Source organism: Lampetra planeri, chromosome 6 (assembly GCF_965212315.1).
Source record: "Lampetra planeri chromosome 6, kcLamPlan1.2.h2, whole genome shotgun sequence".
NCBI classification, from domain to species: Eukaryota; Metazoa; Chordata; class Hyperoartia; order Petromyzontiformes; family Petromyzontidae; genus Lampetra; species Lampetra planeri.
Genome location: NC_136112.1, coordinates 17,516,484 through 17,540,933, shown reverse-complemented (window position 1 = coordinate 17,540,933; position 24,450 = coordinate 17,516,484). Strand labels below are relative to the sequence as shown.

The 24,450-nt window shown below is 44.7% G+C and overlaps 1 protein-coding gene across 5 annotated transcripts; it reads left to right on the top strand.

The window, feature by feature from the left end:
* The first annotated feature begins 762 nt into the window (after nucleotides 1-762).
* Nucleotides 763-13,069, top strand: LOC144719630 (uncharacterized). 5 transcript variants are annotated; one of them, XM_078595743.1, is made up of 8 exons: nucleotides 763-1,102; nucleotides 2,231-2,314; nucleotides 3,780-3,952; nucleotides 5,784-5,985; nucleotides 7,582-7,708; nucleotides 9,840-9,905; nucleotides 10,497-10,531; nucleotides 12,140-13,069. In XM_078595743.1, exons 2-8 carry the CDS (start codon nucleotides 2,239-2,241, stop codon nucleotides 12,145-12,147), a joined length of 687 nt encoding a protein of 228 aa, XP_078451869.1. In that variant the 5' UTR covers nucleotides 763-1,102; nucleotides 2,231-2,238; the 3' UTR covers nucleotides 12,148-13,069. The 5 variants fall into 5 exon arrangements, with proteins under 5 accessions (XP_078451869.1, XP_078451870.1, XP_078451871.1 ...); XM_078595744.1 differs by having other exon boundaries at nucleotides 857-1,102; nucleotides 12,143-12,269; XM_078595745.1 differs by having other exon boundaries at nucleotides 857-1,102; nucleotides 9,846-9,905; nucleotides 12,140-12,232.
* Nucleotides 13,070-24,450: the final 11,381 nt, after the last annotated feature.

Here is a 24,450-nt window from a genome sequence, read left to right as displayed (position 1 = left end):
ACTCACTAACCCATCCATACCCTCACTTACCCACTCACTCTCCAACCCACCTACCCACTCACCCAACCACTTACTCTCCCACCCACTCACCCGCTCACTCATCCAATCTCCCACGTACCCACCCACTCACCCACTATCCACTGGCCATATAGCCACTCTCCCCTGCCCATATAGCCACTATACCCTGGCCCTGTAGCCCCTAGACTCCATTATCTCAATCCTAACTCTGGACTCTGCTCCTCCCCTCCCCCACACATCCCTATCCCCGCACGTCCACATCACCTCACCCACCACACCCACCCACTCATTCCACCGACCATTCCCATCGACCCCACCCTTTCAAACCACACCACCTACCCGTCCAAACGAATCCCACGCACTCACAAACCCACTCACCTACCCACGAGCGGACTCACCAACTCACCAATCCAAGGCCACACTACTCATTCACCCACTCACTCGCACCCATCACACACCAATTCACCCAACCACTAAACCAGTCACCAACCTACTCACCCACTCACTCACCTATTTACCCATCCACTCAAACACCAACCCAATCAGACACCCACTCACTCACCCACTCGACTACCTACTCGCCTACTCACTTACCCACCCACTCACAAACCCACTCACTCACCCACCCACAAGACAACTTTAACCCATTGAGTCAGCAGCGTTCAATGTGACGTAAGCACTCGTGACCAGCGACCTTTGCGACAAGGGGTATGGAGGGAGGGGCCCCACCCTCGAGTTAGAGGATGAATCACATCTCTCACGCATTCTTTAATGCTACTCAACAGGTATGCAGACACGTGACTTTTCCAGTTCATCACCTGACTTTGAGAAACTTGCGAAATCTGCCACGCGGAGAGACAGAAAGAGAGGGAGTGCGCAGCCGCTTGCTTTTCCACTCTCAGCAATTGACTCAACGGGTAGCACAGGAACCCACAGAGTCACACAACGAGCCGTACACTCACATAGAGACCCGTAGACCCATCACAAATACACCCAGAGACTCAGAGACCCATAGACTCATCACAGAGACCTATTGACACCTCCTCATCCTGCCGTGGTGAGCAGAGCCGGTTTCTTCTGTGAGGTGAGTAAAGCTGTGATTGGCGACTCCACGCGCTATGTTGTTTTTATTATTATTAATCATACACAAGCATTAACATACTATTATAATTATTGCTGTTTTGGACGTACTGTATATCGAGCTTCTTTCGCACTGTAGGTCGCCAACCGTGCTAATCGGAGGAGCTGTAATGCATTGCGGATTGCGAAATACCAATGGCTGCTATGCACGCAGCACTGAATATATGCACAGTCTCTACGTGACTTTATGGGTCTCTGTGTGGTGTGAGGCATATAGGTATCTGTGTGCTGTGAGTCTATGGGTCGTTGTATGATGAGTCTAAGGGTATCTGTGTGATGAGAATGGGTCTCTGTGTGATGAGTCTATGGGTCTTTGTGGGGTGAGTTTATGGGTCTCTTTGCTATAAGTCTGTAAAGTTATTTGCGTGCCTAGCAGTAATAATGAAAGAATGCGTGGTGCATCATAGGTCAGGCGTATATTGCACGCCCACTCACAAGACGTTTGGAATGCGAACTAGCAAGAAATTTGATACTTTTCTTGTCTTATAGATCACACATATGCTGCTCTTGAAAGAACAAAGATCCCCCTATAGCCTCTAACCAACTGTAGGGGCAATTGCTTTTAACAGCGAGTAGCAACACAAATATCCCCACGTATAGCTAACAGGTTGTAGGGGCAAGTGCTGTTGCCCCCAAATCCTGGGGGCGGGTGGCCAGCACCATACCACCTTTGTCTCCTTAGTGAGGATATTTATTTAATACACATCGCCGCAATAAGGTTACTCATTTGAGGCTGAGTCGACCTAGTGGAGGCCCAGCACTGGTTCAGATAATCAATGCCTTCACTGGTGGTGTTGCTGGTGTCCGTGATCAGAAATCGAACTCAGGTCTCTATCGGGTTCGTAGCGCAGCACGTTAACTGCTGGGCCACCGCTCCCCACACACACACTCACTCTCTCACTCACCCACTCACCCACCCACTTACCCATTCACACACCCACCCACCCATCCGCTCACTCACTCACCCACTCAGTCAACCACTCGCACTACCTACAATTCTGACGTTTCCGGCGGTGGCTCAAACTCGTTACAATGGAGCTAACGCGAGCGTTGTCATCACTTCTCTTTACAGATCTCGCCATGGCATTCGCGAGGCTGTACCAATCAAGGCTGAACCTTGGCCAAACCTTGCAGACCCTAGCTCTACTCTTGTCCTGTAAGTCTAATACGGAAAAATATAAATAAATGCACAATGCGATACAAATGTTTTCAAAACGTGTTTACGGTAATGACAGGGATTAACACGTTGGATTTCCCTCCATCCACTTTTCTTTCTGTTCTGTCTGTATTCTACCAGGTAAGGCCCACCGAGCTGTGTGACTCTTTTTCAGAAGCGACCTGGCGGTCAAAAAGTATAGCACATCGACGTGGTATATCATCATCATGTGGACATTTATTGCAGTCAAATACTCGAAACGGGTGGGAAAACAAGCTGCTTAGCTCAGTTGGCCTTACACCTGCTAGAATACAAAACAGTTTTAGTTGTTAAATAGTTTTATAGAAATTAAAATTATATTTCAAACCGTACACCCATTTCAAACCTTTAAAACAACCTGCTTCAGCAGCTTTCCTGCTCATTTTTCTCCTGATGACGATTGCTTGTGTTGCGATCAAAACGTCGTAGTTTTTTGTTATTTTCTTTGAACCTTTCAACGTGACTTTACCGAAAGACCCAAGAATACGTACAGTATTAAAAGAGAAATTACTGAAACAAACGCAGCATAGTGAAGAAACGTAATTTTGTTGCTTTTCATCTATTTATTCATTTCAGTGTGTTTATTGTTTTACTCCATTTTTAGCTTTCTGTGTAAAATAATCGTTAACAAATCCAAAGTTCGTTGTAACGAAAATTAATTTGTAGAATATACTACACATATCGAGGTATTGCTGTGCTTAATGATTTCTTGACAGTTTTACTATACAGGATTATTGTATTCATAGCTCGGGTTGAGCAGTTATATCCGTGCGACTATTTTTGGCAGTATCGCATATTATCAAATGCTTTCGTTATTATCAATGCATTTTTGATGATAAACCATCATCACTCGAACTCCGGTCATCTTGGCAGCCAGTGGTTATTGGCTAGCCATCGAACGCAGAGGGTCACCGCATCTTCGCACACTTTCAGATGCGCTTCTGCAGCCATCTGGAATGCTCTTCCTTCCGATAACTAGATTTGCAAACCCATTTCCTCGGAACTGCTTTTTTGTCCTTAGTTTGTTGGCCTTCCCTGCACCTCCGATTAGCACGGTTGGCTACATATGGTGGAAAAAAATGTCAACATACATATGTTTGTTTGCATTGTCCTTGTACCGCCTTTTGGAATTGTTCTCTGGTTTAACACAGCTATGGTGTAGGCCAATCAGTTTTAAGGAGAATGTGTAACGTTATTATGAAAACGTGGTTGTTCGCATTGTCCTTGTACTGCTCGCCCTTTGTCGTTGTTCTCTGGACTATAATTGCTGAGACAAGGAGGTTGTAGCTCTGGTGTAGGTCAATCATTGTCAAGGGGCACTGCGTACATTACCATCACATCAGTGTTTGTTTGCATTGTCCTTATGCTGTTCTCCAACCCCCTCCTCCTCCCCCTCCTTCCCACCAACTCTGGCTGGCTGTGCCAGGCGCGGTGCTCTGCAAGGAGGGAGCTGCCGCTCGGCTTGCTGTGGAGGCCCCGCCGGGTGTGGTGGTGGTGCAGACCGGGGCTACGGCCACGCTCGGCTGCTCCTTCCCCTGCGGCACCGTTGGGGTGCAGAGCACCGTGGTGGAGTGGGAGATGGTTGGGAGAGGGGATAAGGTAAGAGGAGACGCGTGAGAGACTCGCAGACCTATATAAAAACACGTAGAGATGCATATAGATGCATAGACTCTCTATACCAACTAAACAAACTTTTATTTTACCAGGTAATTCCCACTTAACTATGTAGCTATTTTCAGAAGCGACCTCGTAATAATAATGTCAGCATTTGATAATTACATATCATACTGGCAAAAAATGGTTCTTCAAATAAAACTGCTCATCCGTAACTAAGAATGCAATAATCCCGTAGAATATAAATGTCAAACAATCATTAAGTACAGCAATACCTCGATATGCATTGTATATTCTATAAATTAAGTTTCGTGATAACGAACTATGGATTTTTTTTACTATTATTTAATACAGCAAGCTAAAAATAAAGTAAAACAATAAGCACACAGAAATGAATAAATAAATGATACGTTATATTGATCTCCGGTACTCTATAAATAGCTGTACAATTACGTTTTTTCACTATGCTGCATTTGTTGAAGTAATTTCTCTTTCACGACTGTACGGTTTGAAATATAATATAATTTTCTATAAAAGTATTTTAAAAAAATCTTTTTTTATATTACCAGGTAATTCCCACTGAGCCACATAGTTTTTTTCAAAAGTGACCTGGCTTTCACAAATGATAACTCAACGAAGTGGCTTACCTAGTGGATATTTGTAGCAGCCAACTCGTCTAAACATACGATGTTGATGCTAAATGTGGAAAGGAAAACCCCGAGGAACCGGAGAAAAATCCACGTGACTACAGCGAGAGAGACACGCAAACGCCAAATATACAGACATAATGAGTGTCGTTATCGAATCCACGACCTCCTTTCAAACAGGCGAGGTAGTTTACATCTCCTAGCCACCGTGGAGCCCCAAAACATCTCTCCACCACGTCCTGCTGGCCCAGATCCTCACGATCTATGGTTTCCCCCAAGCTTTTCTATATATAAATATCTATGTGCCTATATGTATCTCCACGCCTATATCTCTCTCTCTCTCTCGCTACTTGTCTCTATGGATTTCTCTCAGTTTCTACGCATCTCTATGTATCTCTCTTTACGTGTCTCTGTGGATCTCTCTCTGTGTGTGTCTCGACACATATTTCTATCTTCCTCTCTCACTACGTGTCTCTATGAGTCTCTCTCTCTCTCTACATGCCTCTACGTGTCTCTCTCTATCTGTCTCTCACTATGTGTCTCCATGGGTCTCTGTCTCTCTACATATCTCTCTATCTATCTCTCTCATGACGTGTCTCTATGGGTCTCTCTCTGCCTGTCTCGACGTGTATGTCTATCTCAACGTGTCTCCAATGGGTGTCTCTCTCGTTGTGTCCACACGCTTCCCTACACATCTCTCTCTAGCTCTCTTTCTCTCGTGTCTCTACGTATCTCCACAAATGTCTCTCTCCATCTCTCTCTCTCTTCTGCGAACGTTGGGGTGCCGGAAAAGCCCTCTGTACCAGCGTGAACGGCACCCTCATCTTCACCTTCTAAAGTGCTCGCTCGTCGGCGTGGCATGTGCGATGACCACCACCATATGACTTTTTTGTGTTGTGCACAGCGCATCTAGCGCCACAGCACGTGGTTTTATAGTCTTTGTGTTATTTGTTGCTGGTGGCTGTGTATTTTGTATTTCGTATTGGGATCACCTCGAGTGCTGTTGCTGCTGGCAGCAATAAAAGTTGTTTTAAAAGTCAAAATTCTCTCTATTTCACTCTATATCTACGTGTATCTATGTATCTCTACATGCCCACCATGCTTCTCTACACATCTCTATATCTCTCTCTATATATAAACATATTTCCACCTCGTTCCGGCCGGCCCAGATCCTCATGATGGACGGTGTCCCGAGGCCCATGATCCCGCGAGCTGCATGGATAGGAGACTTCTTGACCTGCAACGCCTCCATCTCCTTGTCTGATGTGCGCGAGTCCGACTCCGGGACCTACTGCTGCAGCGTCCTGCTACTCAACATGTACTATGAAGGAGAGGCCTACGTGACCCTCAGGGTCCTGAGTCCATCTTCCGGTGAGTTAGTGAGTGAGTGAGGAGTCGCCAGTAGTTGCTTTATATGTAACTTTAGCCAAAGGGACCCCCTTGGCGACCACTGTCAGGGAACACTGTGCTGCACGAGGATAGAGCAGGAGGAGGATGTCACTCTCAGGGCCTAGAGTAGGCCACGGGGTGAGTGAGAAGTTACCAGTATATGTTTTATTTAACCTAGGGGACCCCCTGGACAATCAATGTCTCTGGTTTCGAGACTGTACAACTACTCGCTTACAGAGCCGCCTGCAGATTTGATAACCGACATACTCATCTTCTTGGTTCTTTCGGTAAAGTCACGTAGAAGGAAGTAATAAAATAAAACATAATAAAATAATTATCACGACGTTTCGGCCACAACGCAAGCAGCCGTCCTCAGGTGAAGAATGAAACACCACCAAGCTTGGAGCGTATATTTAAGCTGGGTTGGAGAGGGGGAGGTGAGAAGAAGAGCGCCTAGACAAAATAATTTGCATATCAAGAGGAATTTAGCATATGGAAAATGCGTAGGAGGTGGGCGGGGGGGTTTCAAATTAATATTATGCCCGTGCATTATGCAGGATTAGCAGCATCAAAGGGAGGGGGAAGGGGGGGGATAGCATTAACAAAGGAAAGGAATGTTAATGCTACCCCCCTTCCCCCTCCCCCTCCCTTTGATGCTGCTAATCCTGCATAATGCACGGGCATTATATTAATTTGAAACCCCCCCGCCCACCTCCTACGCTTTTGCCATGTGATAAATTCCTCTTGATATGCAAATTATTTTGTCTAGGCGCTCTTCGTCTCCCCCCCCCCTCCAACCCAGCTTAAATATACGCTCCAAGCTTGGTGGTGTTTCATTCTTCACCTGAGGACGGCTGCTTGCGTTGTGGCCGAAACGTCGTGAGAATTATTTTATTATGTTTTATTTTTTTATTTTATTACTTCCCTTCTACGTGACTTTACCGAAAGAACCAAGAAGATGAATCCCTGCAGTCACGAAAGCTTTAAATCGAAATTTAACCGACATACTATTGAGTTTTGCAGACAGTTCTATGTTCTGTATGTGAATGAGTCGGCTCGTGACCCCCGTGCTCCGTGGCACGTCGTGGAGGGACTCCTGCACTCAAACCACCCATCAACAAGTCAACCCAGTCTGTGCATCATAGGACTTGTGATGTTCTCCGCTAATAAAATGCTGACGATCAAGAGGGCAGTATCTAACATCTCCCATATAGCCTTTTACAAGTGCTGTAAGCGAGCACCTATGAAGGTCGGCATGGCTCACGAGGGTTGGGTGGCCAGCACCATGTCCTGCCACCTTTGTTGCCATAGTGACAAAGTTTAATTACCACACCAGGTACTCATTTGACGCTGAATCGACCTAAGGGAGGCCCAGAACCGGTTCAGATAATTTTCACTGGTGTTGGTGCCATGAGCGAGAATCAAACATTTGTCGCCGAGTTCATAGCGCAGTGCACAAACCGCGACCACACCAATCAACATACATACACACATATATACACAATGTCAGCTGTCCCTGTGATGGCAAGAGCATTATGAGGAGGAGGTGGGGATCCCGTTTGTGTTTGGTTCATGCAGTGACTCCTAAGGTGGACAGCCCTATGGCCTCGCCTATAGCCTCCGAGAGGATCGGAGTCATTGCTGCCATCATGCTGATCGTGGCGATTGCCATTCTCCTGGCGATCTGCGTCGCTATTAAAAAATGGTGAGTCACACACTTCCCATAGAGTCAGCACTGCCGGTAAACTCAACACTGCCCCCCATTATATTATATTTTGGATTTATAAAACACCGTTCGCCAAAGCACTTGAAAATGCTTACCGACTATAGTACAAAATGGCAAAATAAGGGATAGGAATTGGGGTAGTGACTAGGGTGGAAGTAGCAAAGGTAGAGGCTGTGGCTGGGGAGGGGTTAGGGGCGCTAGGTTGTGCTGGTTGGGGTGGCGGAAGAGGAAGGGAAAAGGCAAGAGAAAGGAGATAGGACCTGAGGGCAATGCGAAAAGTGGAGAGCGAGGGGGAGAGTTGGATGTGGAGAAGGAGTTTGTTCCAGTGTAAGGAAGCAAGCAGAGAGAAGGAGCGAAAGCGAGATCGGCCGCAGCGTGGAGGAGGGACTGCAAGAAGATAGGCATCTTGTGACCAGAGCAGGCGTGATGGGACATATAAGGAAATGAGAAAAAAGAGGTAAGAGGGGCAAGGGCGTCGGCAAGGAGACCGACCAGGAACGAGTCTCAATAATCCAGACGAGTGAAAACTAAGGGAGTGCACAAGAAGTTTCGCAGCAGTGATAGTGATGAGGGGGATCATTTTTCTGATGTTGAAAATATGGAAGTGGCATGGAAGTGGTGGTGGCGATGTGGGCAGTGAAGGAAAATGAGGAATCGAAGGTGATGCCAATAATTTGTACAGAAGCGAAGGAAGTGAGACTGAGCTGGGGGAAAGATATGGAGGGGGGGAGGAGGAGGAGAGCGGGAGGCGGGGAAGTAGAAAGGAAATGTTGTGTCATCCATGCTTGGATGGCCATTAGGCAGGATGAGATGTGGTCGGAAAGGTCGGGAGTAAGAGCCTGAAAGAAAAAGAAGACTTGAGTGTCGTTGGCGAATCGGTGATGAGAGAGATTGAAAGAAGAAAGTATGGGCTCGAGGGGGAACGTGTAAAGGGAGAATAGGAGAGGACCAAGTCCAGAACACTGGGGGATGGCAACCGTGACAGGGGTGGGGGAGGAATAACCACGGTTAAAATAAACAGTGGATGAACGGGAAGTGAGCTAAGAGCAGAGCCAATGAAATGGGGCACTAGAGATACCGAGGTTAGACAGAGTGGATAAGAGGATGGAGTGATCAAGGGTGTTGAAAGCTGCGGACAGGTCGAGCGAAATTATGACAGATGAAAGGTCTGAGTGACGTGAGTTAGCCAAGTTGATGTGCACGTGGAGGAGAGCGGTTTCGGTCAAATGGAGTGGGGGGAAATCCGACTGGTGTAGGGGATAGAGTGAGAAGAGATGTAGGTAGTGAGTCGGATCGAACAACAACGAGTTTGGAGTAGTAGGAAAGCAATGAAATAGGGTGATAGTGTGCAGGGATGGGACTCAACACTGCCCATAGACTCAACACTGCCCCCATAGACTCAAAACTGCCCCCATAGGCTCAACACGGCCCATAGACTCAGCACTGCCAATAAACTCAACACTGCCCCTATAGACTCAACACGAGCACATAGACTCAACACTGTCCCCCATAGACTCAACACGGCCCATAGACTCAGCACTGCCGATGCACTCAACAGAGTCCATAGACACAACACTGCCCAAAGGCACAACAGTGCCCCTCATAGAGTCAACGCTGCACCATAGAATCAACCCTGCCCATGGACACAAGAATGCCCATAGACACAACACTGCCTATAGAACCAACACTGCACAAAGTCAGTGTTGCCCGTGTGGATGCTTGTTGATGCTTATGGATGCTTGGGAATGTCTGTGGATGCTTGTGAATGTTTGTTGATGTCTGTCAATGTCTGTGGATATCTGTGGATGCTTGGGGATGTTTGTGGATGCTTGTGGATGTCTGTGGATGCTTGTGGATGTCTGTGGACGCTTGTTGATGTTTGTGGATACTTTGGATTTTTGTGGATATCTGTGGATTATTGTGGATGTTTGTGGATGATTGTGGATGTCTGTGCATGTCTGTGGATTATTGTGGATGTCTGTGGACGCTTGTGGATCTCTGTGGATGTGTGTGGATCTCTGTGGATACTTGTGAATGTCTGTGGATGCTTGTGGATGTTTGTTGATCTCTGCTCTCTCGTTGTGACCACTGCTACCCTGTGCTGTGCTAGCGATAGGTGCAAGAGGCCATCGAGATCGAAGAGAGTGGAGGCAGATGAAGAGAAGCAAATGAATAAGTACATTCCACATTGGCCAGGATGGTCCAACAGTTAGGACAAATCGGGTTCTAGTTATACAGGGTGACAGATTCGATTAGACCTAAGTTTGTTCAAACATAAAATAATAATTATTACTTTGGTGTCTTGTTGGGTAAGGAAGTAAAGTAACATAATTAATAAGCAGTTGATATTCGAAATTCGTGCACAGTTATAGCATGGCATGCGCACCGCCACAACACAGAACTCACACGCTATTATAACGTGGATCACACGTCGTTATAATGCTGTTTCCGAGCAGTCGATAACAAACTACTTTATTGAGCTGCGTGGCTGAGCGGTACAGTGAATCAGTGCGCAGAGTGATGCAGTAACGCAATGTCGGCGTGCCTTCAGTTATTTTTCACGCCATGTCACTGTGTGGATTGTGTAATACATCATATTTCATCAAACGTTATTGTTGCTACGTTATTCATGGTGGCATAGTTTTTGCTTATAATGCGTTTAAACTCAACACAGTTTACATTTTCAGGAACGCATCTACTCCAAGCGTGTTACACGAGGAGTTGCTGGACTCACGTTTAACCGAAGCCTCTGCTTTCTTTGTTTCAGAGAGAAGGAACATCTCAATCCCTCCATCGAGACAGGTACAGACATCCGACTTACAAACATCCACACTTACGAACATCCACCTGACTTACGACCATCTACACTTAAGCACGTCCACAATTACGAATGGAACGTCATAAGACATTATTTTTAACCATCTGACTTTCGTTTATAAGCCGAACTGTGGAATACATTTTGTTTGGCTCAGTGATTTTCCGCTAGATGTAACAAGTCCCCAGCTTCCTGCTGGGACTCATTATGCCCCTTCCAGGACTTAAAGTACCTGAAAATAAAACAGATTTTCTTTTTACATGACTTTATTTTACATGTTTTTTATTAATATTACATGTATTTATATTATCATCATGTGGGGTTTTATAGCAGTAGCCAAATCCTCTAAATGCATGTTGATTCTAAATGTGGTGGCAAAATACAAAGGACCCAGATAAAAATCCACACTACGACCATGGGTAGAGAGAGAACGCGCAGACTCAAATTGGTGTCAGAAACGGAACCCCTTTGCAAGACGAGAATCGCTTCTATTCCGTGGGATGATTATATTATTTATGAACAAATTAATATATTTTTCTTTACAGACAAGGATTTGCCGTGTAGCCTTTGACAGGGATGTTAGGGCAAGTGTTGTTCGCGAACAACCGAGTAAGAGGACAGGGGAGTAGAGTAAGATTATGAAATTCATTTTAACACTGGCAATAAAACAGTTTAATCATTTAAATTAACATTTTACTTATTATTATTTTCGTTATTATTTATATCCCTTCATCTTCTTTTTCCTGGATGAACATGTAAACATTATGCACCCTCCATTAGAGGTTTTTTTGGGTTAGATCACGTAAATATATAAATGTGTCGTTAAAACAGGCCACCACCCGACACAGCCAACTAGTAAAGGTTGTCATGTAAACAGAAAATGCCAAATCGTCACTAGTACAGCACACCGGTGTGTTGGAGAGCCAAGCCACAACATTCACAATCTGATTACGACGTTTCGCCAGTTAATGCAACTCGCTTCATCAGGCGACAGCCAGATTTGTGGAGAAGTCCACTTGTTTTGTTCCTTATATAGAAGCGTAAATGTGGTGACCACACTTCTGCGCTCTTGTGCAAAGTGGGGGGGGGGGGGGGAATTACTGAGTCAACGTACATTTTGCATGTGCATCATGCGAGCCCTTTGATCTTGTCCTTCCTGTCCATTGTGTTTATTATAATAGCCGTACCAACGATAATACCTCTTGAAGTATGGTGACCTGTATAGGCATGCATTTATATAATGTATTATTTTATTATTTGCTTCCACGCAGCACTTCGTCCATAGCTATCTAACCCAAAAAAACTCTTATGGATACTGGTTGCGAAAGCCTACGTGTTAATACGAAAACAAATCCTAAACTATTTTCAAAAGATAATTCATGCATACGTGCAAAATGATAATAATGAAAGTGAGTTTCAACATTCGTTAACATAAATATAATATCTGTAGTAATGTTGTGTCCTGACTTTTCGGCCACCCTGTATAACAATAACCCTATGTGTCCTGACTTTTGTGCCACCCTGCATAACGACAATGCTATGTGTCCTGACTTTTGTGCCACACCTCTCTCTCTCTTCCTCCTGGTCGTCCTTAGCAGAATGACGAAGGGAAGAGCTTCTTTCATAAATGCCACCAAGAAGAATGCTGGCTACCGTGATCTACAGAGCTGGGAATCAGTTCCTCTACAGATCTCATTTCTCTTTCTGTCTCTCTCTGCATGCAGATCTGCGGTGGCAGTGAGATGTTATCTCCCTCGCATGTTATGCAGGAGGTCGTGGGTTCACTCCCGATCCTGACGATGCCTGTTGTATATTTGGAGTCCGCATGTTCTCTCTCTCTCTTTCTTCCCATGGTTGTTGCATGGATTTTTTTCCGGGCCCTCCGTTTGTTTACGTCGAACTGAACTTCTTTTGAACCATACGTAGCCTACCGTGCTAATTGGAGGTGAATCAACATGAGAACCAACATGAGTTTAGAGTATTTAGTGTGCCTTACCTGGTATATAAAATCGTATTTTTTTATATTTTACGTGGCTAAGTTGCCATGCAACTCTTGCCAGCCGACAGACAACAAACTATTCTGCAATTACATAAAAAAAAATGTAACTTAATAGCAGTAATTATTTTGTAAAATTACAGTCACACTTCAAAGTCAGTGATGGTAATCATAGGGTGATTTGAAATGAAGACAGAGAGCCAGAAGGGAGATGCCAAGAGACGAGACTAGGTGGTTCCAAACACTTTGGGGATAGAAAATTGCGTCAAATCTGGGGAACTGTTAACAGATGATCAGACACGCTTAACGGTTCTTTCAGGATTTCCCAACAGAAAAAAGCATGTCAGACAAATAGCCAAAGAGATCTCCTGAATATCAAACATATTTATTATTTCGTCTTTAATAATTGTATTTATTTATTTATTCATGACAATGACATCCGTACGTTTAACTTATTTCTCACCACACGTAGCCAGCCATGCTTAAAGACTGGTGACAATGGGCCTGGAATACAAATCACACCACCTTGCATCTCTGTGTAAACCATGTGCTTATTCTCGTTATACATGGTGCAAACATTCGCACGCATGTGTTTGGGAGGGCGTGATAACCGCATTAGAAACCGCTTGGGCAGTGCTGGTTCATGATTAGCTCAGGGTTGATGGGCCGTACTTTAGGCCCCAAAGACAAAGATCCCCCGTATAGCCTTTACAGACTGTAGGGGCAAGTGCTATTATTAGCACCTATGAAGGCCGGCACTGCACACGAGGGGGCGGCCAGCACCACCACTTGAGACCTAAGTCGACCTAGGGGGCACGCCCAGAACTGATTCAGATAATCGGCACTGGTGTTGACCGTCAGTGGAAATCCAACTCGGATCTCTGCTGGGGTTTGTAGTGCAGCGCACTAACCACTGCGCCAACGCTTTCCCCACATTTTTGGCACCACCGTTCCTCAGTGGGTCCCGTTCACCGCTACATATCGGAACGCAGGCTGCATTTCAGCTTCAATGTTATTGAGAGAGGCGTAGTAGCGCCGTCGTTTTTGAAGACGTTGTTACTCACCGCAGAGAACCGCGCTCTACGATAGCTTGCACTAAACTGTGCCACACATCTGCCCGCATGACCTTGTGGGAGGATCGGTACTGTTAGTTCTTTTTTTCTTTAAGTTTAACATTAAATCTATAGCCATCCTTAATTATAGAATAACACTTGTTTTACTTTCTATAACATATGGAAGAGCCTGGTGAACTTAAAACAATACGTTAAGTTATTTCAAATTCACAACACGAGGTGACCTTTGCTAGGTTTCGAGACGGGATGGAGGCCTTTTACAGTAATACCCCTGTTTGTGTCGGTGATGCGTTCCTGGAATGTGCAACGGATATGGAAATTACAAAAATCAAAGCGATTTACATGGTAGGTGGAGGGGAAGGCTGAGAGGCGATGCAAATCAGGTGGCAGTATGAAAAATAAAGTGGCGATGTATTTGACAAATAGAGTTAACAGTGGGTATTTAAGTCGGGGTATTACTCTACCTACAGAGCGAAATCGTGACACCAGCGTGTTCACGTTGCACGTTTGATGTACATTTATACTTGCTAACAAAAAGGTTGATTCTATGGTGTAATGGTTAATCTGATCTCCAAAACAGCTGCTTCTCCTGTGAGTCGGTTAAACTAGAAATGGATCATTTATCCACTTTTTCTGAGAGATTATTGCAGTGCTTTGTTACTATACTCGGGGTTCTGATGAAGAACTTGGGCCAACTACTGCTGGTCCAGAATGTGGCCGCCAGGATGCTCACGCAAATCTCATCCCGTGAGCACATTGCCACCCCTATAATACAATATCTGCAACGGCCTCCAATTAAATTTCAGGTACAAATTAAATTAGTTCTGCCTACTTACAAGTGTCTTAAACAGCCTTGCACATTCTTGATTTGAAGCTTTTGTGACTGCAGGAATCCACACTCTTTGGTTCTTTCGGTAAAGTCACGTAGGTATAAAATAAAATAAATCACGACGTTTCGGGCACAACACAAGCATCCGTCATCAGGTGGGAAAGCATGGTATGCTGCTGAGACAGACTGTTTTAAAAGGTTTGAAATGAGTGTTGCCCAAGGGTCATAAAGAAGTGGCCGGGGCTAGTGATGTTAATGTGAGAAATTAACATGTAACTGTAAGATAGGAGAGCCTTGCACATTTTTTTTTTACATTCAACAACTGATACACCTGCACGTACCGTCACGACCTCTCCGATCCGCTGATGTATCATCTGCACCTGGGATGACCGAGCCTTTGCATGCGCTGTGCCAAGACCACGTAATGCCCTCCCACAGCAGTGGTTAGAGAGGCGAGCCCACTTGCCCGTTTGCGTCTTCTCTGAAAACTCACCTGTTTTGATTGGTCTACACTTCCCATGTTATGACAAGTGGACTACGGACTTTGTAGTATTTATGTCACGACTTCGTTCATGAATGAATTGTGCCTTATAAATGTAAATTATTATTATTGATAACTGCAGGGTGCATATTGTAAAATGTGGGCCGCCATTATTGATGCCTATTTACATCGTAGAGCCAGTCTTGCTCTATGATATGTTATGTATTGCTATTTTAAATTGTATAATTGATATGATATATTTGTAATGATCAGTTTTGAACAGATGAAACGTTTATTTATAATTGCCCTGTGAGCTAAGAAGCTCTTGAATCGGGTTTCATCAACAATGTAGGTGTTAACTATGATGGGAGCAGTATTTTAAATCATAGTACCGGTATAGTGTTGCATATTATAGTTAGTATGAGCATAGTAATATGAATAGTGGTTAGGAAAACCGTACTATAGGCTGTTTCCAGTTTTCGACAGTCTGACAGTCTATGATGTTTATATGATACATGGATCAATTTAGCTGGATTTACGACGCATCTTCCGAAACGATTCCGAACGCATTTGAACAGAGTCTGCTTCCCGACGTGACTTTGGAAGAAAAAAAGCACATGGGCAAGTGATGATTCTACTGTCTATGGGAACATCGTGTCCGAATAACGACCCGAATTACGACCACGGGGTTTATATGAACGCATTGCAGAGTCATAAAAGTGGGGACCACCTGTATTATAAATGGTAATTAGGATGAATATCACATACACACATTCCAGTATGCGGAATATATTTGTTAATGTTAACACGTACGTTTTCATGAATGCAAAGCCACGTGTAGTAGCACTGGAGATCCGTTGGTGTACCGATTAAATAAAGAGGTGCCGTGTTTTGAATGCTCATTGTGCGGGTTGCTCCTTTCCAAACCGTCTCGCTTCCCCTCTAACAATGGTGGCGAAAATCGACGAACCTTCCCACTGAGCCTGGCAGTCCACTTTTACCCACCGGACGAACTGCCTTCGTCCAGTCAAACCCCGGTTTTACATCCGTTGGATGGGTTCCTGAAAGGTGTGATACGAATATTGAAAGGACGTAAATCAGAGGAATGTATTTTTTTTGTTCACCCCCCCCCGCCTCGAGAGCTGCACGAAGACAACGGAGGGTCACGGTGACGCTGCGGTAATCAGAGACCTACACAACGTTCCATGAAACTACAAAAATACCCTGCTCGACACTAGTATAGGGCAGTAAACTTTAACACAAATCATCCAGGGTACAATAAGATACAGTACACTGAAAAAAAATCACCAACATTCCGTAGATAAATTATATATTTTTTACTCTATAGTAGAGTGCATTTCTTTACGGGTGACGTAAGGTAGTTTGTGTACAGGGTAGGTGGAGGCGAAGACTGAGAGGCAACGGATACGGGTGTAAGGGATGTCAGCTGTAGGAATGGAGATGGACAGTGGGTTAAGGGGCATGGAGAGGATTCGCTGCCAAGTGGAGAGGGAGAGGAACGGGCGAGGAGATACAGGAGGGGGGCTCGGGGTATTCCGGCGGGGATCGGATCGGGAGAGGGCTGTGGGCAGGTGTGGGCTGGACAATGCCGTAATTATAATATTCAAACATGCTCAAAATGTCTCCCCCCCCAATATATTGCTATAAAATAGATTTCTGTTTATATGATTGTGGTTATGGTTGTACTTTATTAATCCCTAATCTCTGCCATTACATACAATGAAACAATAAAAGGTAAAAAAGAAAAAACAGAGCAATGTAATACAATACACTGTTAGACATTATTATGAAACATAAATAAAAGTCCATCCTATGTGTTAGTGCATTTTTTTATATTTTAGGCAGGAAATGGCAGGAAATTCGTTTTCAAATTTAGATATTTTTTATGGGGGGGGGGACCCCAGACCTCCTGAAAGATTTGTTCCCCCGCAATGTTGATTCCATGGCTACGGCCTTGGGGCTGGAGGTGAATAAAGAACGGATCCTAGCCTCGTCTCGGCTCTACTCTACACGGGATATAACGGACGTTGCTCATCGCCCGCAGCGCTGCAGCGAGGATGATCCCCTAGTCTGCACGGGTCTGCTGAGCCCAGAGCAGCCGACGATTGATGGTTGGGAGTGTGGAGGTGATAGCCTTACACCGGGGTAAGTAACGATGCCAAATATTATGGAAGACGGAGAAAGAAAACACGGACACAGGAGCAGGTTTAAATCATCTTTATTTAATAGACATGATTCCTTGTAAAAATGTTTCAGTTTTGTTGCCAGAAAAAAGAGGGAAAAACCCTATTCTTATGGAAATTAATTTTACACATGATATTTCAGGCTGCATTTACAGTGGTTAATTGGTTAGTGTTTTCCAAACTGCACAGGAGTGACTTAGTAAGGTAACATTTGTTAGGACATATAGTACTGGTTCATGTGTGTGATCAGATTGTAAAGTTCAGTTTTTTGGCAGAGTGAGAGAATGCAGGATAAATGTTATTCATAGGTTGTAAAGGGGTTTCCTTGGCAGTATTTGATGCAGGCAGGGAGTAATTAGTCTGAGCAGATAGATTGTTTGACACTGGAAGTGTATGAACAGGTTCAGTGTTTCAAGTGGTGTCTCGGTGGTGGTCGTGCTCTACCTCCGCCGTGCACTTTCAATGAGAGAGAGAGAGAGTTCCCCATTGATGAACCTCCTAAGGCCCCCACATTTCTGCGAGTACGGAGGCTGCTCGTCTCCCAGGCATGTACCCTGCTGCAACTAGTGACAGGCGCGTGTCTTCACTGCATCAGAGCCCAGGGTTCTAATGCTGTAACCCGCTCCTGAGTCTTGCTCAGGGGTCTGAAGCTTCAAGTTGCTCCTGCATACGCTGTATGTTGACTTATTTTTCACGGTACATAGCAAACTGCGGTTGGGTGACTGGGGGAGACGCGAGTGGGTTGGTTAATGTGATAGTGTTGTGATTATTTAGTTTTGTTCTTATTAAAGTGTTGTTGGTTAAAAGTCGGTGGTTCCTCGATTCGGTTGACTGTGCTGAAGAGTGGCTGCGAAGCTCGGAGCGAGTGGGCTGGACTGCTTCACGAGGGGTTTGGAGAGAGGTCATGTCGGATCTGACGGACCTAAACCTCACAACCTCCCCTTCCCTAACCCCTACACATCCCTCTATTATGACCACGTCCGCTCCCCTACTCTTGCCTATCCCCTACGCGCCCCTCTTTCGTGACCACCTACCCTCCCCTATGCCTCATTCCACTCCGTCATCGTGTTGTGAACTATGCGATTACAGAGCAACTTGGGGTGAAAGTGTTCTCTCTCTGTTAACATAAATATATACTAATTAGGTAATCCAATTCTGTTGGCCGTTTTCTTTACAGACAAAAACGTTGCAGTGCTCAGCACAATGGGGTTGTACATTCAGCAGAGGGCAGCACCGCTCCACTGCCCTACCCATTCTGCCATGAGAGTAACGTCTGACCAATTCAAACCAAGAATTAACGTTTTTTTTCTGAGCAGAAATTTAAGCAAATTTAATTACAGAACTATAACGATGTTTCGTGTGTGCCTGTGTCTCTGTGGGCAGCGGTAGCGCGATGTGCGCCGAACCCTGTGACCCAAGTTTGATTCCCGCTCACAGCCACGACCACAAACGAAAGTAATAGCAATGATCTGGACCGGGTCCTGAGCAGGGGCGGCTTCTTCATTAGGGCGATTGGGCGACGCACCACCAATGTCATTCAACCACAGAGTTTCGCGAGCCGTTACTGTGCCTCTGGATATAGTCCAATCAGCGTCATGTCACGTTCTGTGGAGTACCGCCTCTTTTTGGGCGATTTCACTCCGGCTGAGAATCGCCCAGTGTTCCCATAGACTTACATTCAAAGATGTTTTTTTTCGAACGGCGGGCGCTCCAATGCATTCTCTATGGCTTCCGGGAGGGCTCGCACTAACGTGCTTACGTCATTATACGTAAGCACGTTTCAGTCAACAATATTATTTTTCGCCACCTAGTGGAATCTTTAATAAAAAAAAACTGAGTGGATTGTAATAATAGTGAGTATAGAAACAAACAAGATGTATTGTAAGAGTCACTTTATTTTTCATTAATATTAAAGAAGTGAAGTTGCCTTTACATGCTTAAGCTGTTAATTTATCCATTGCATGGGTGGACCTTATCCTTATCAATCATCCAGACATTTGCCCCCCCCTGAGAGATTTTGCAAGAGCCGCCACTGGTCCTGAGCCTCCCCTACGTCTACTCAGCATCAAATGACTACCTGGTGTGGGGTGTAAACATCGCTACTAAGAGACAAAGGAAGTTGGCCGGGCATGGTGCTGGTCACCCACCCCCTCGTGTCGCCCTTCACAGGTGTTGCTCGCTAACAGCACTTGCACTAAAAGACTGTTCAAGGCAATACGGGGGATCTCTCTGCACTTAGGAAGCCGTTTTAATCACAAATCGATATACGTGAGAGTCTCTGGGTCTCGGTGGAAGTATATGGGTCACTATGCGAGTTGATTGGTATCTGTGCGAGTCTGTGTGTCTCTGTGGGAGTATATGAGTCGTTGCATGAGTCTTTGATTCTATGGGTTTCTACGCGAGTCTACGGGTATCTGCGTGGTATGTGGGTTTATATGCGGGTCCGTGGGTCTCTGTGCGAGTCTATGGAACTCGATATGTGAAAAAGAGCTTCATAACTCATCCCATTCCTCCTTCAGTCTAAATAAACATTCTGATTCTGACATTAATATTTCATGCCACTATGTTCACTTGATAGACAAGTTTGATCACGGACACGTGCCATCTGAACTTAGCAACTCAATCCTTCTGAGCCCCTCCAACCGACCATGAATACTGAACAAGAAAATTTAATCCACGTCTTTGTAAGTATGTGGTTGTTGTGTGATCATTGATGTTAGATCTATGGGACCCTGTTTGCCAGTATCACGATGATGAAACTATGAAAAGGCTTTAATGACCCTATCTGGCAACAATACAGGAGGTATTAAGATTCATAATAAACGTTTTTGGTTCTTTCGGTAAAGTCACGTAGAAGGGAAATAATAAAATAATAAAAATAAAACATAATAAAATACAATTCTCACGACGTTTCGGCAACAACGCAAGCAGCCGTCCTCGGAAAGACATTCAAACGCTGTCTTTCTGACAGACCTGTTCTTCACCTGAGGACGGCTGCTTGCATTGTGGCCGAAACGTCGTGAGAATTGTATTTTATTATGTTTTATTTTTATTATTTCCCTTCTACGTAACTTTACCGAAAGAACCAAGAAGATAAATCCCTGCAGTCACGAAAGCTTTAAATCGAAATTTTAACGTTTTTGGGTTATATCGCGTTATTTATAAATGTGTCGTAACCCTCCACCACCCGACACGGCCAATCAGCAAAAAAGTGTCACGTTGAAAAAAGACAAATAGTTCACATCTTTCGCCACCGGTGTGTTGAAGAGTGAAACCACAACATTTACAATTTATGAGTATGACGTTTCGCTGGTAATTGCATCCAGCATCATCGGGCAATTCGCCAGAATGGTGAGGCTCTGCTCCTGTTATTAAATAGAGCAGCAGCAGGGTGACGTCATCATTTAACTCATCAGGTGCAATTTGAGGCAGAGGGGGGGGGGTTATTGTAATTATATACTAGATTGGTAATCAGTAAATTGTGTAGATGTGAGTTGTAGATTAGTAATCAGTTGTAATGTGTGTTATTGCAATATGCTACATTAGTAATCAGTTAATTAGTATTTGTTTCCCTATAAGGAATTGTAATATGTATTATTTAATAATACGCTTCCAGGCCGCACGAAGCCTGTAGCTGTCAGAGCGATTAAAGTTATTTCTGTTTCTCTCAATTTCAATGGATTATCTAATTAGTCTTTGCCAGTAATAATTAGTTTTACACAACACTTCAACGATATCAAAATAAATTGAGTGTCCCTATTGGCAAGTATGTTCTTCCACTGCCGACAGTTGTGTTTGAGATAATTTAATATTTATTTGGTGTTCTTTAGTCTTACGCTGCATGTTACGCCACGTTTGTCCAATATAGCATCTGCTACATAAAAAAAATTACTCCGATATACACCTTCTGTTGATAATTTAGGCAATTCGTCTTTAGTGCAAGTTACTAGTTTTTGAATTTTGTGTACTGTACCAAATCTTACTGTAATGTTTTGCTTTTGCGAAACACGGGCTAATTGGTCAGTTACTCCTGAGATATGTGGTATTTGAATTGTTTTAAAAATCTGATCGCTTTCAGCAGTGTTGCTTTGCGATCGTGATTTGGCATTCAGTGCTCCGTTAATTTGAGCATTATTGTAGCCATTCTGTCGTAATGCTTCTTTAACATGTTTAACATCTCTCACTAGACTTTCACCATCTGACACTGTTTTAGCCCGATGTATGAGCGTCTTGATAAGAGAGGATTTCTGAGCTGGGTGATGATGCGAATCTGCATTCAGATAGGCATCAGTGTGCGTTTGCTTTCTGTAAACGCTGTGTTATTTTACCATTTGGGCCATGTCCAAGCAAAATATCCAGGAACGGGAGTGTGTTATTTACCTCCATTTCCATGGTGAACTGGATGGAAGCGTTTTGTGCATTGAGATGATTTCGAAAATCGTTAAGTGTATCTTTACCATGTGGCCAGACAACCAAAGTGTCATCCACATATCTAAACCAAAATTATGGTTTTAATATGCTCGAGGCAAGTGCTGTTGTTTCAAAGTCTTCCATTTACAGATTTGCTATAGCAGGAGATAAAGGAGAGCCCATTGCTGCACATTCCCTCTGTTCAGAGAAATCAGCTCTCCATAATATTGGTCGCGAAAGCCTATGTGTTAAACAGGTATTAAGATGTTCAAATACCAAATAGACAACTAATCCAGTCTGCATTAACCACACATCAGGCTTGTGGTAAACCATGCAAACAATCAGGCTTTAATAATAATACTGTGCGTATTGTTCTTGGAACTGATTGGCCTACACCACAGCTACAGCCCCCTTTATCGCCTTGTCTTCATGTAGATACGTAAATAGCGTCTCTACGGTGTATATGCCGACTGCAACTTCAAATGGTAATGGTGTGTGCACGAACCTCTCGAGGGAGACGACGGAGAAGCAGGCCCTACAGAACAGGGTCCCGTCTAAGAGAGGGAGAGGGGACGTGCCGATTTAGGGGAGTGAAGGGGGCTCCGCAGGACATGTGACGCTGGCTCCGGTTCCGTCTCGAGAGACCGAAGAGGGGGCGTGGCCAGAGGTGGAGCGAGGCCACGCCCAGGAGGATAAGAGGGACGGGGGGCAGAGCGATTGTGATTGTCTGGCGGGGGAAGCTGATGGTGCGGCGTTGCTTGAGCGTCAGTCGCCGGGGACTCCGTTACATAAATAACCTTTTGGGGGTCTAGAGTAACCCCGAGTATTGTTCAACCGTAGCCTGTTCAGTTAATAAATCGTGGTGTCTCCAGACTTCTGTGTGCCTCGTGAGACACACACTACATTTAAATCGGGTTTAGACCAGAGAACAACGGCGAAAGACGAACAGTATAAAGACAATGCAAACAAATATGTTTGATAATACTGTATCCCGTGTCCTTGTATTGTTGGGCTTCTGGTATTGTTTGCTGGTAAGTCAGTAAATCTGAGCAGTTATTTTTGTGCACTCATGAGTCCAGTCCACCACGAATGCGCGCTAACCTTTCCCCGAACCTCTGATGAGCACGGTTGGCTATGTACGGTCTGAAAAAAGTTGAACATTCATACATACACGTCACGATCGAATCAGTGTACGATGGACAGTGCGCAGCTGACAAAGCCGATGGAAGCTTCGTCCGGTCAAGTGCCTGATGTGAGCTTTGAACGTCAACTGTCAGCAAGAATGTCGAGGCACGTTGCGTCATCCGCCGCTGGAATGTGCCAGCCTGTTATGTGTGATGGACTCACCATTTTATTCTTGTGAGCTAATGGCGGTTGCTGAGTGTGATGAATTCAGGTCGAATTCAGACACTTTGACATCATCCAGCTGTTTATGTAGTCAATGCACGGTATCAGACATGGAATGTAAAAAACACGCAAATTCGTTTTGGAATGATAGTAGAGCTGCACACGATGGGCATATGCATGCACGCTGATATGATGATGTGCAATGCCGATGACTGCAATCTACATAACTATGCTAATTTATTTTAACAGATAACACCCACTGAGCTATATATCTATTTTTCTGAAGAGACCTGGCACAAATGATAGCAGCAACCAAATACTCTAAATGTGGAGGAAAACACCAGGGGACCCGGAGAAAAATCCACGCGACCAAGACGTCAGCGGTGTAGAGTAGAAAAAGCACAGGAAAAAGTCCACTAACTTGTGGCACACCGCAAGTTACCTGTGCCCTTTCTGAATTTTAAAATAAAATGACTTAATCTGTACCAATCCTCGCACAAGGCCATGCGGAGAGGGTTTGTGACACAGTTTGGCCCCAGATATATCGTAGAGTGTGGTCGTGTCGTTACAGTTCTCTGCGGTAACAATATATTTAAAAACAATGGCACTGCCACTCTTCTCTAAATGAAATTAACGCTTAGCCTATTGCACGTTCCGAGATTTGGCGGTGATCGGGACGCCCACCCTGCAACTTGCAGTCGTGCTGGAATAGGAAAAGGTGAAGATGCTGTGAACAACCCAATCAGATCGGTCCAATAGGCATAGCAGCGTGACATCACCACAGTCAGCTGCCATAAATGCATAATGGATGACCCTCAGGATGTATATGTGTTGAACTTCTTTCGCACCATAACTAGCCAACCGTGCTAATCAGAGATGTGGAGGTATAACAAACTAAACACAACAACAAGCAGTTATATAAAAAAAGAGAGTTTTCAATGTATATTATATATTATATGTTTTTATTGAGGTACGCCACAAATCTGGTACAACGCGCCGGGGGTGTCAGAGGAGCGAGGCAGTCAATGTAGATTATTTAAAAGTGTACTGCTCACTGCAGTGGCTTCCTAATATTGGAATAAAGAACATTCCGCAGAAGCACATCTGAAAGCGCCGCGCGATGCGGTGACTACCGTCTTTGTTCCATGGTTAGCCAAAAGCCACGGCTGCTGCTATTGCTGGGAGGGATGCCGTTGCTGCCGACGAGTAACCGCGTCGGTACCCTGACGGCAGCCTTGTGATGAGGCTGTTTAATTCGACAAAATCCATAAGCTGACAACAAATCACTTTCTCTCAATTAGCGTCGACGTGAATGTCAAATTGGATATCGGCCCTGCAGTTATTTGTAGTCAGAAGGTGCCTGCTCCAGCCTTCGTCATCGTGGTGTGACGATGGCATGGCCATTGGCTGGTTGATGGACAGCCTGGAATCAGAATCAGGCTCTTTATTTAGATTGGGGAAGAGTCCGTTGAGCTAGAATGCTCTTGTTCATAGATGTCCAGTAAGTGCAAGGGGCATGACGTTACAACAACAAACAATACAAAAATGCGATAGAAGTGCAGAGTA

Coding starts and splice junctions, on each gene's coding strand:
- LOC144719630 (XM_078595741.1), top strand. CDS start 2,239: ATGGCATTCGCGAGGCTGTACCAATCAAGGCTGAACCTTGGCCAAACC. Junction 2,315..3,779: donor CCTAGCTCTACTCTTGTCCT/GTAAGTCTAATA, acceptor TGGCTGTGCCAG/GCGCGGTGCTCTGCAAGGAG. Junction 5,986..7,581: donor GGTCCTGAGTCCATCTTCCG/GTGAGTTAGTGA, acceptor TGGTTCATGCAG/TGACTCCTAAGGTGGACAGC.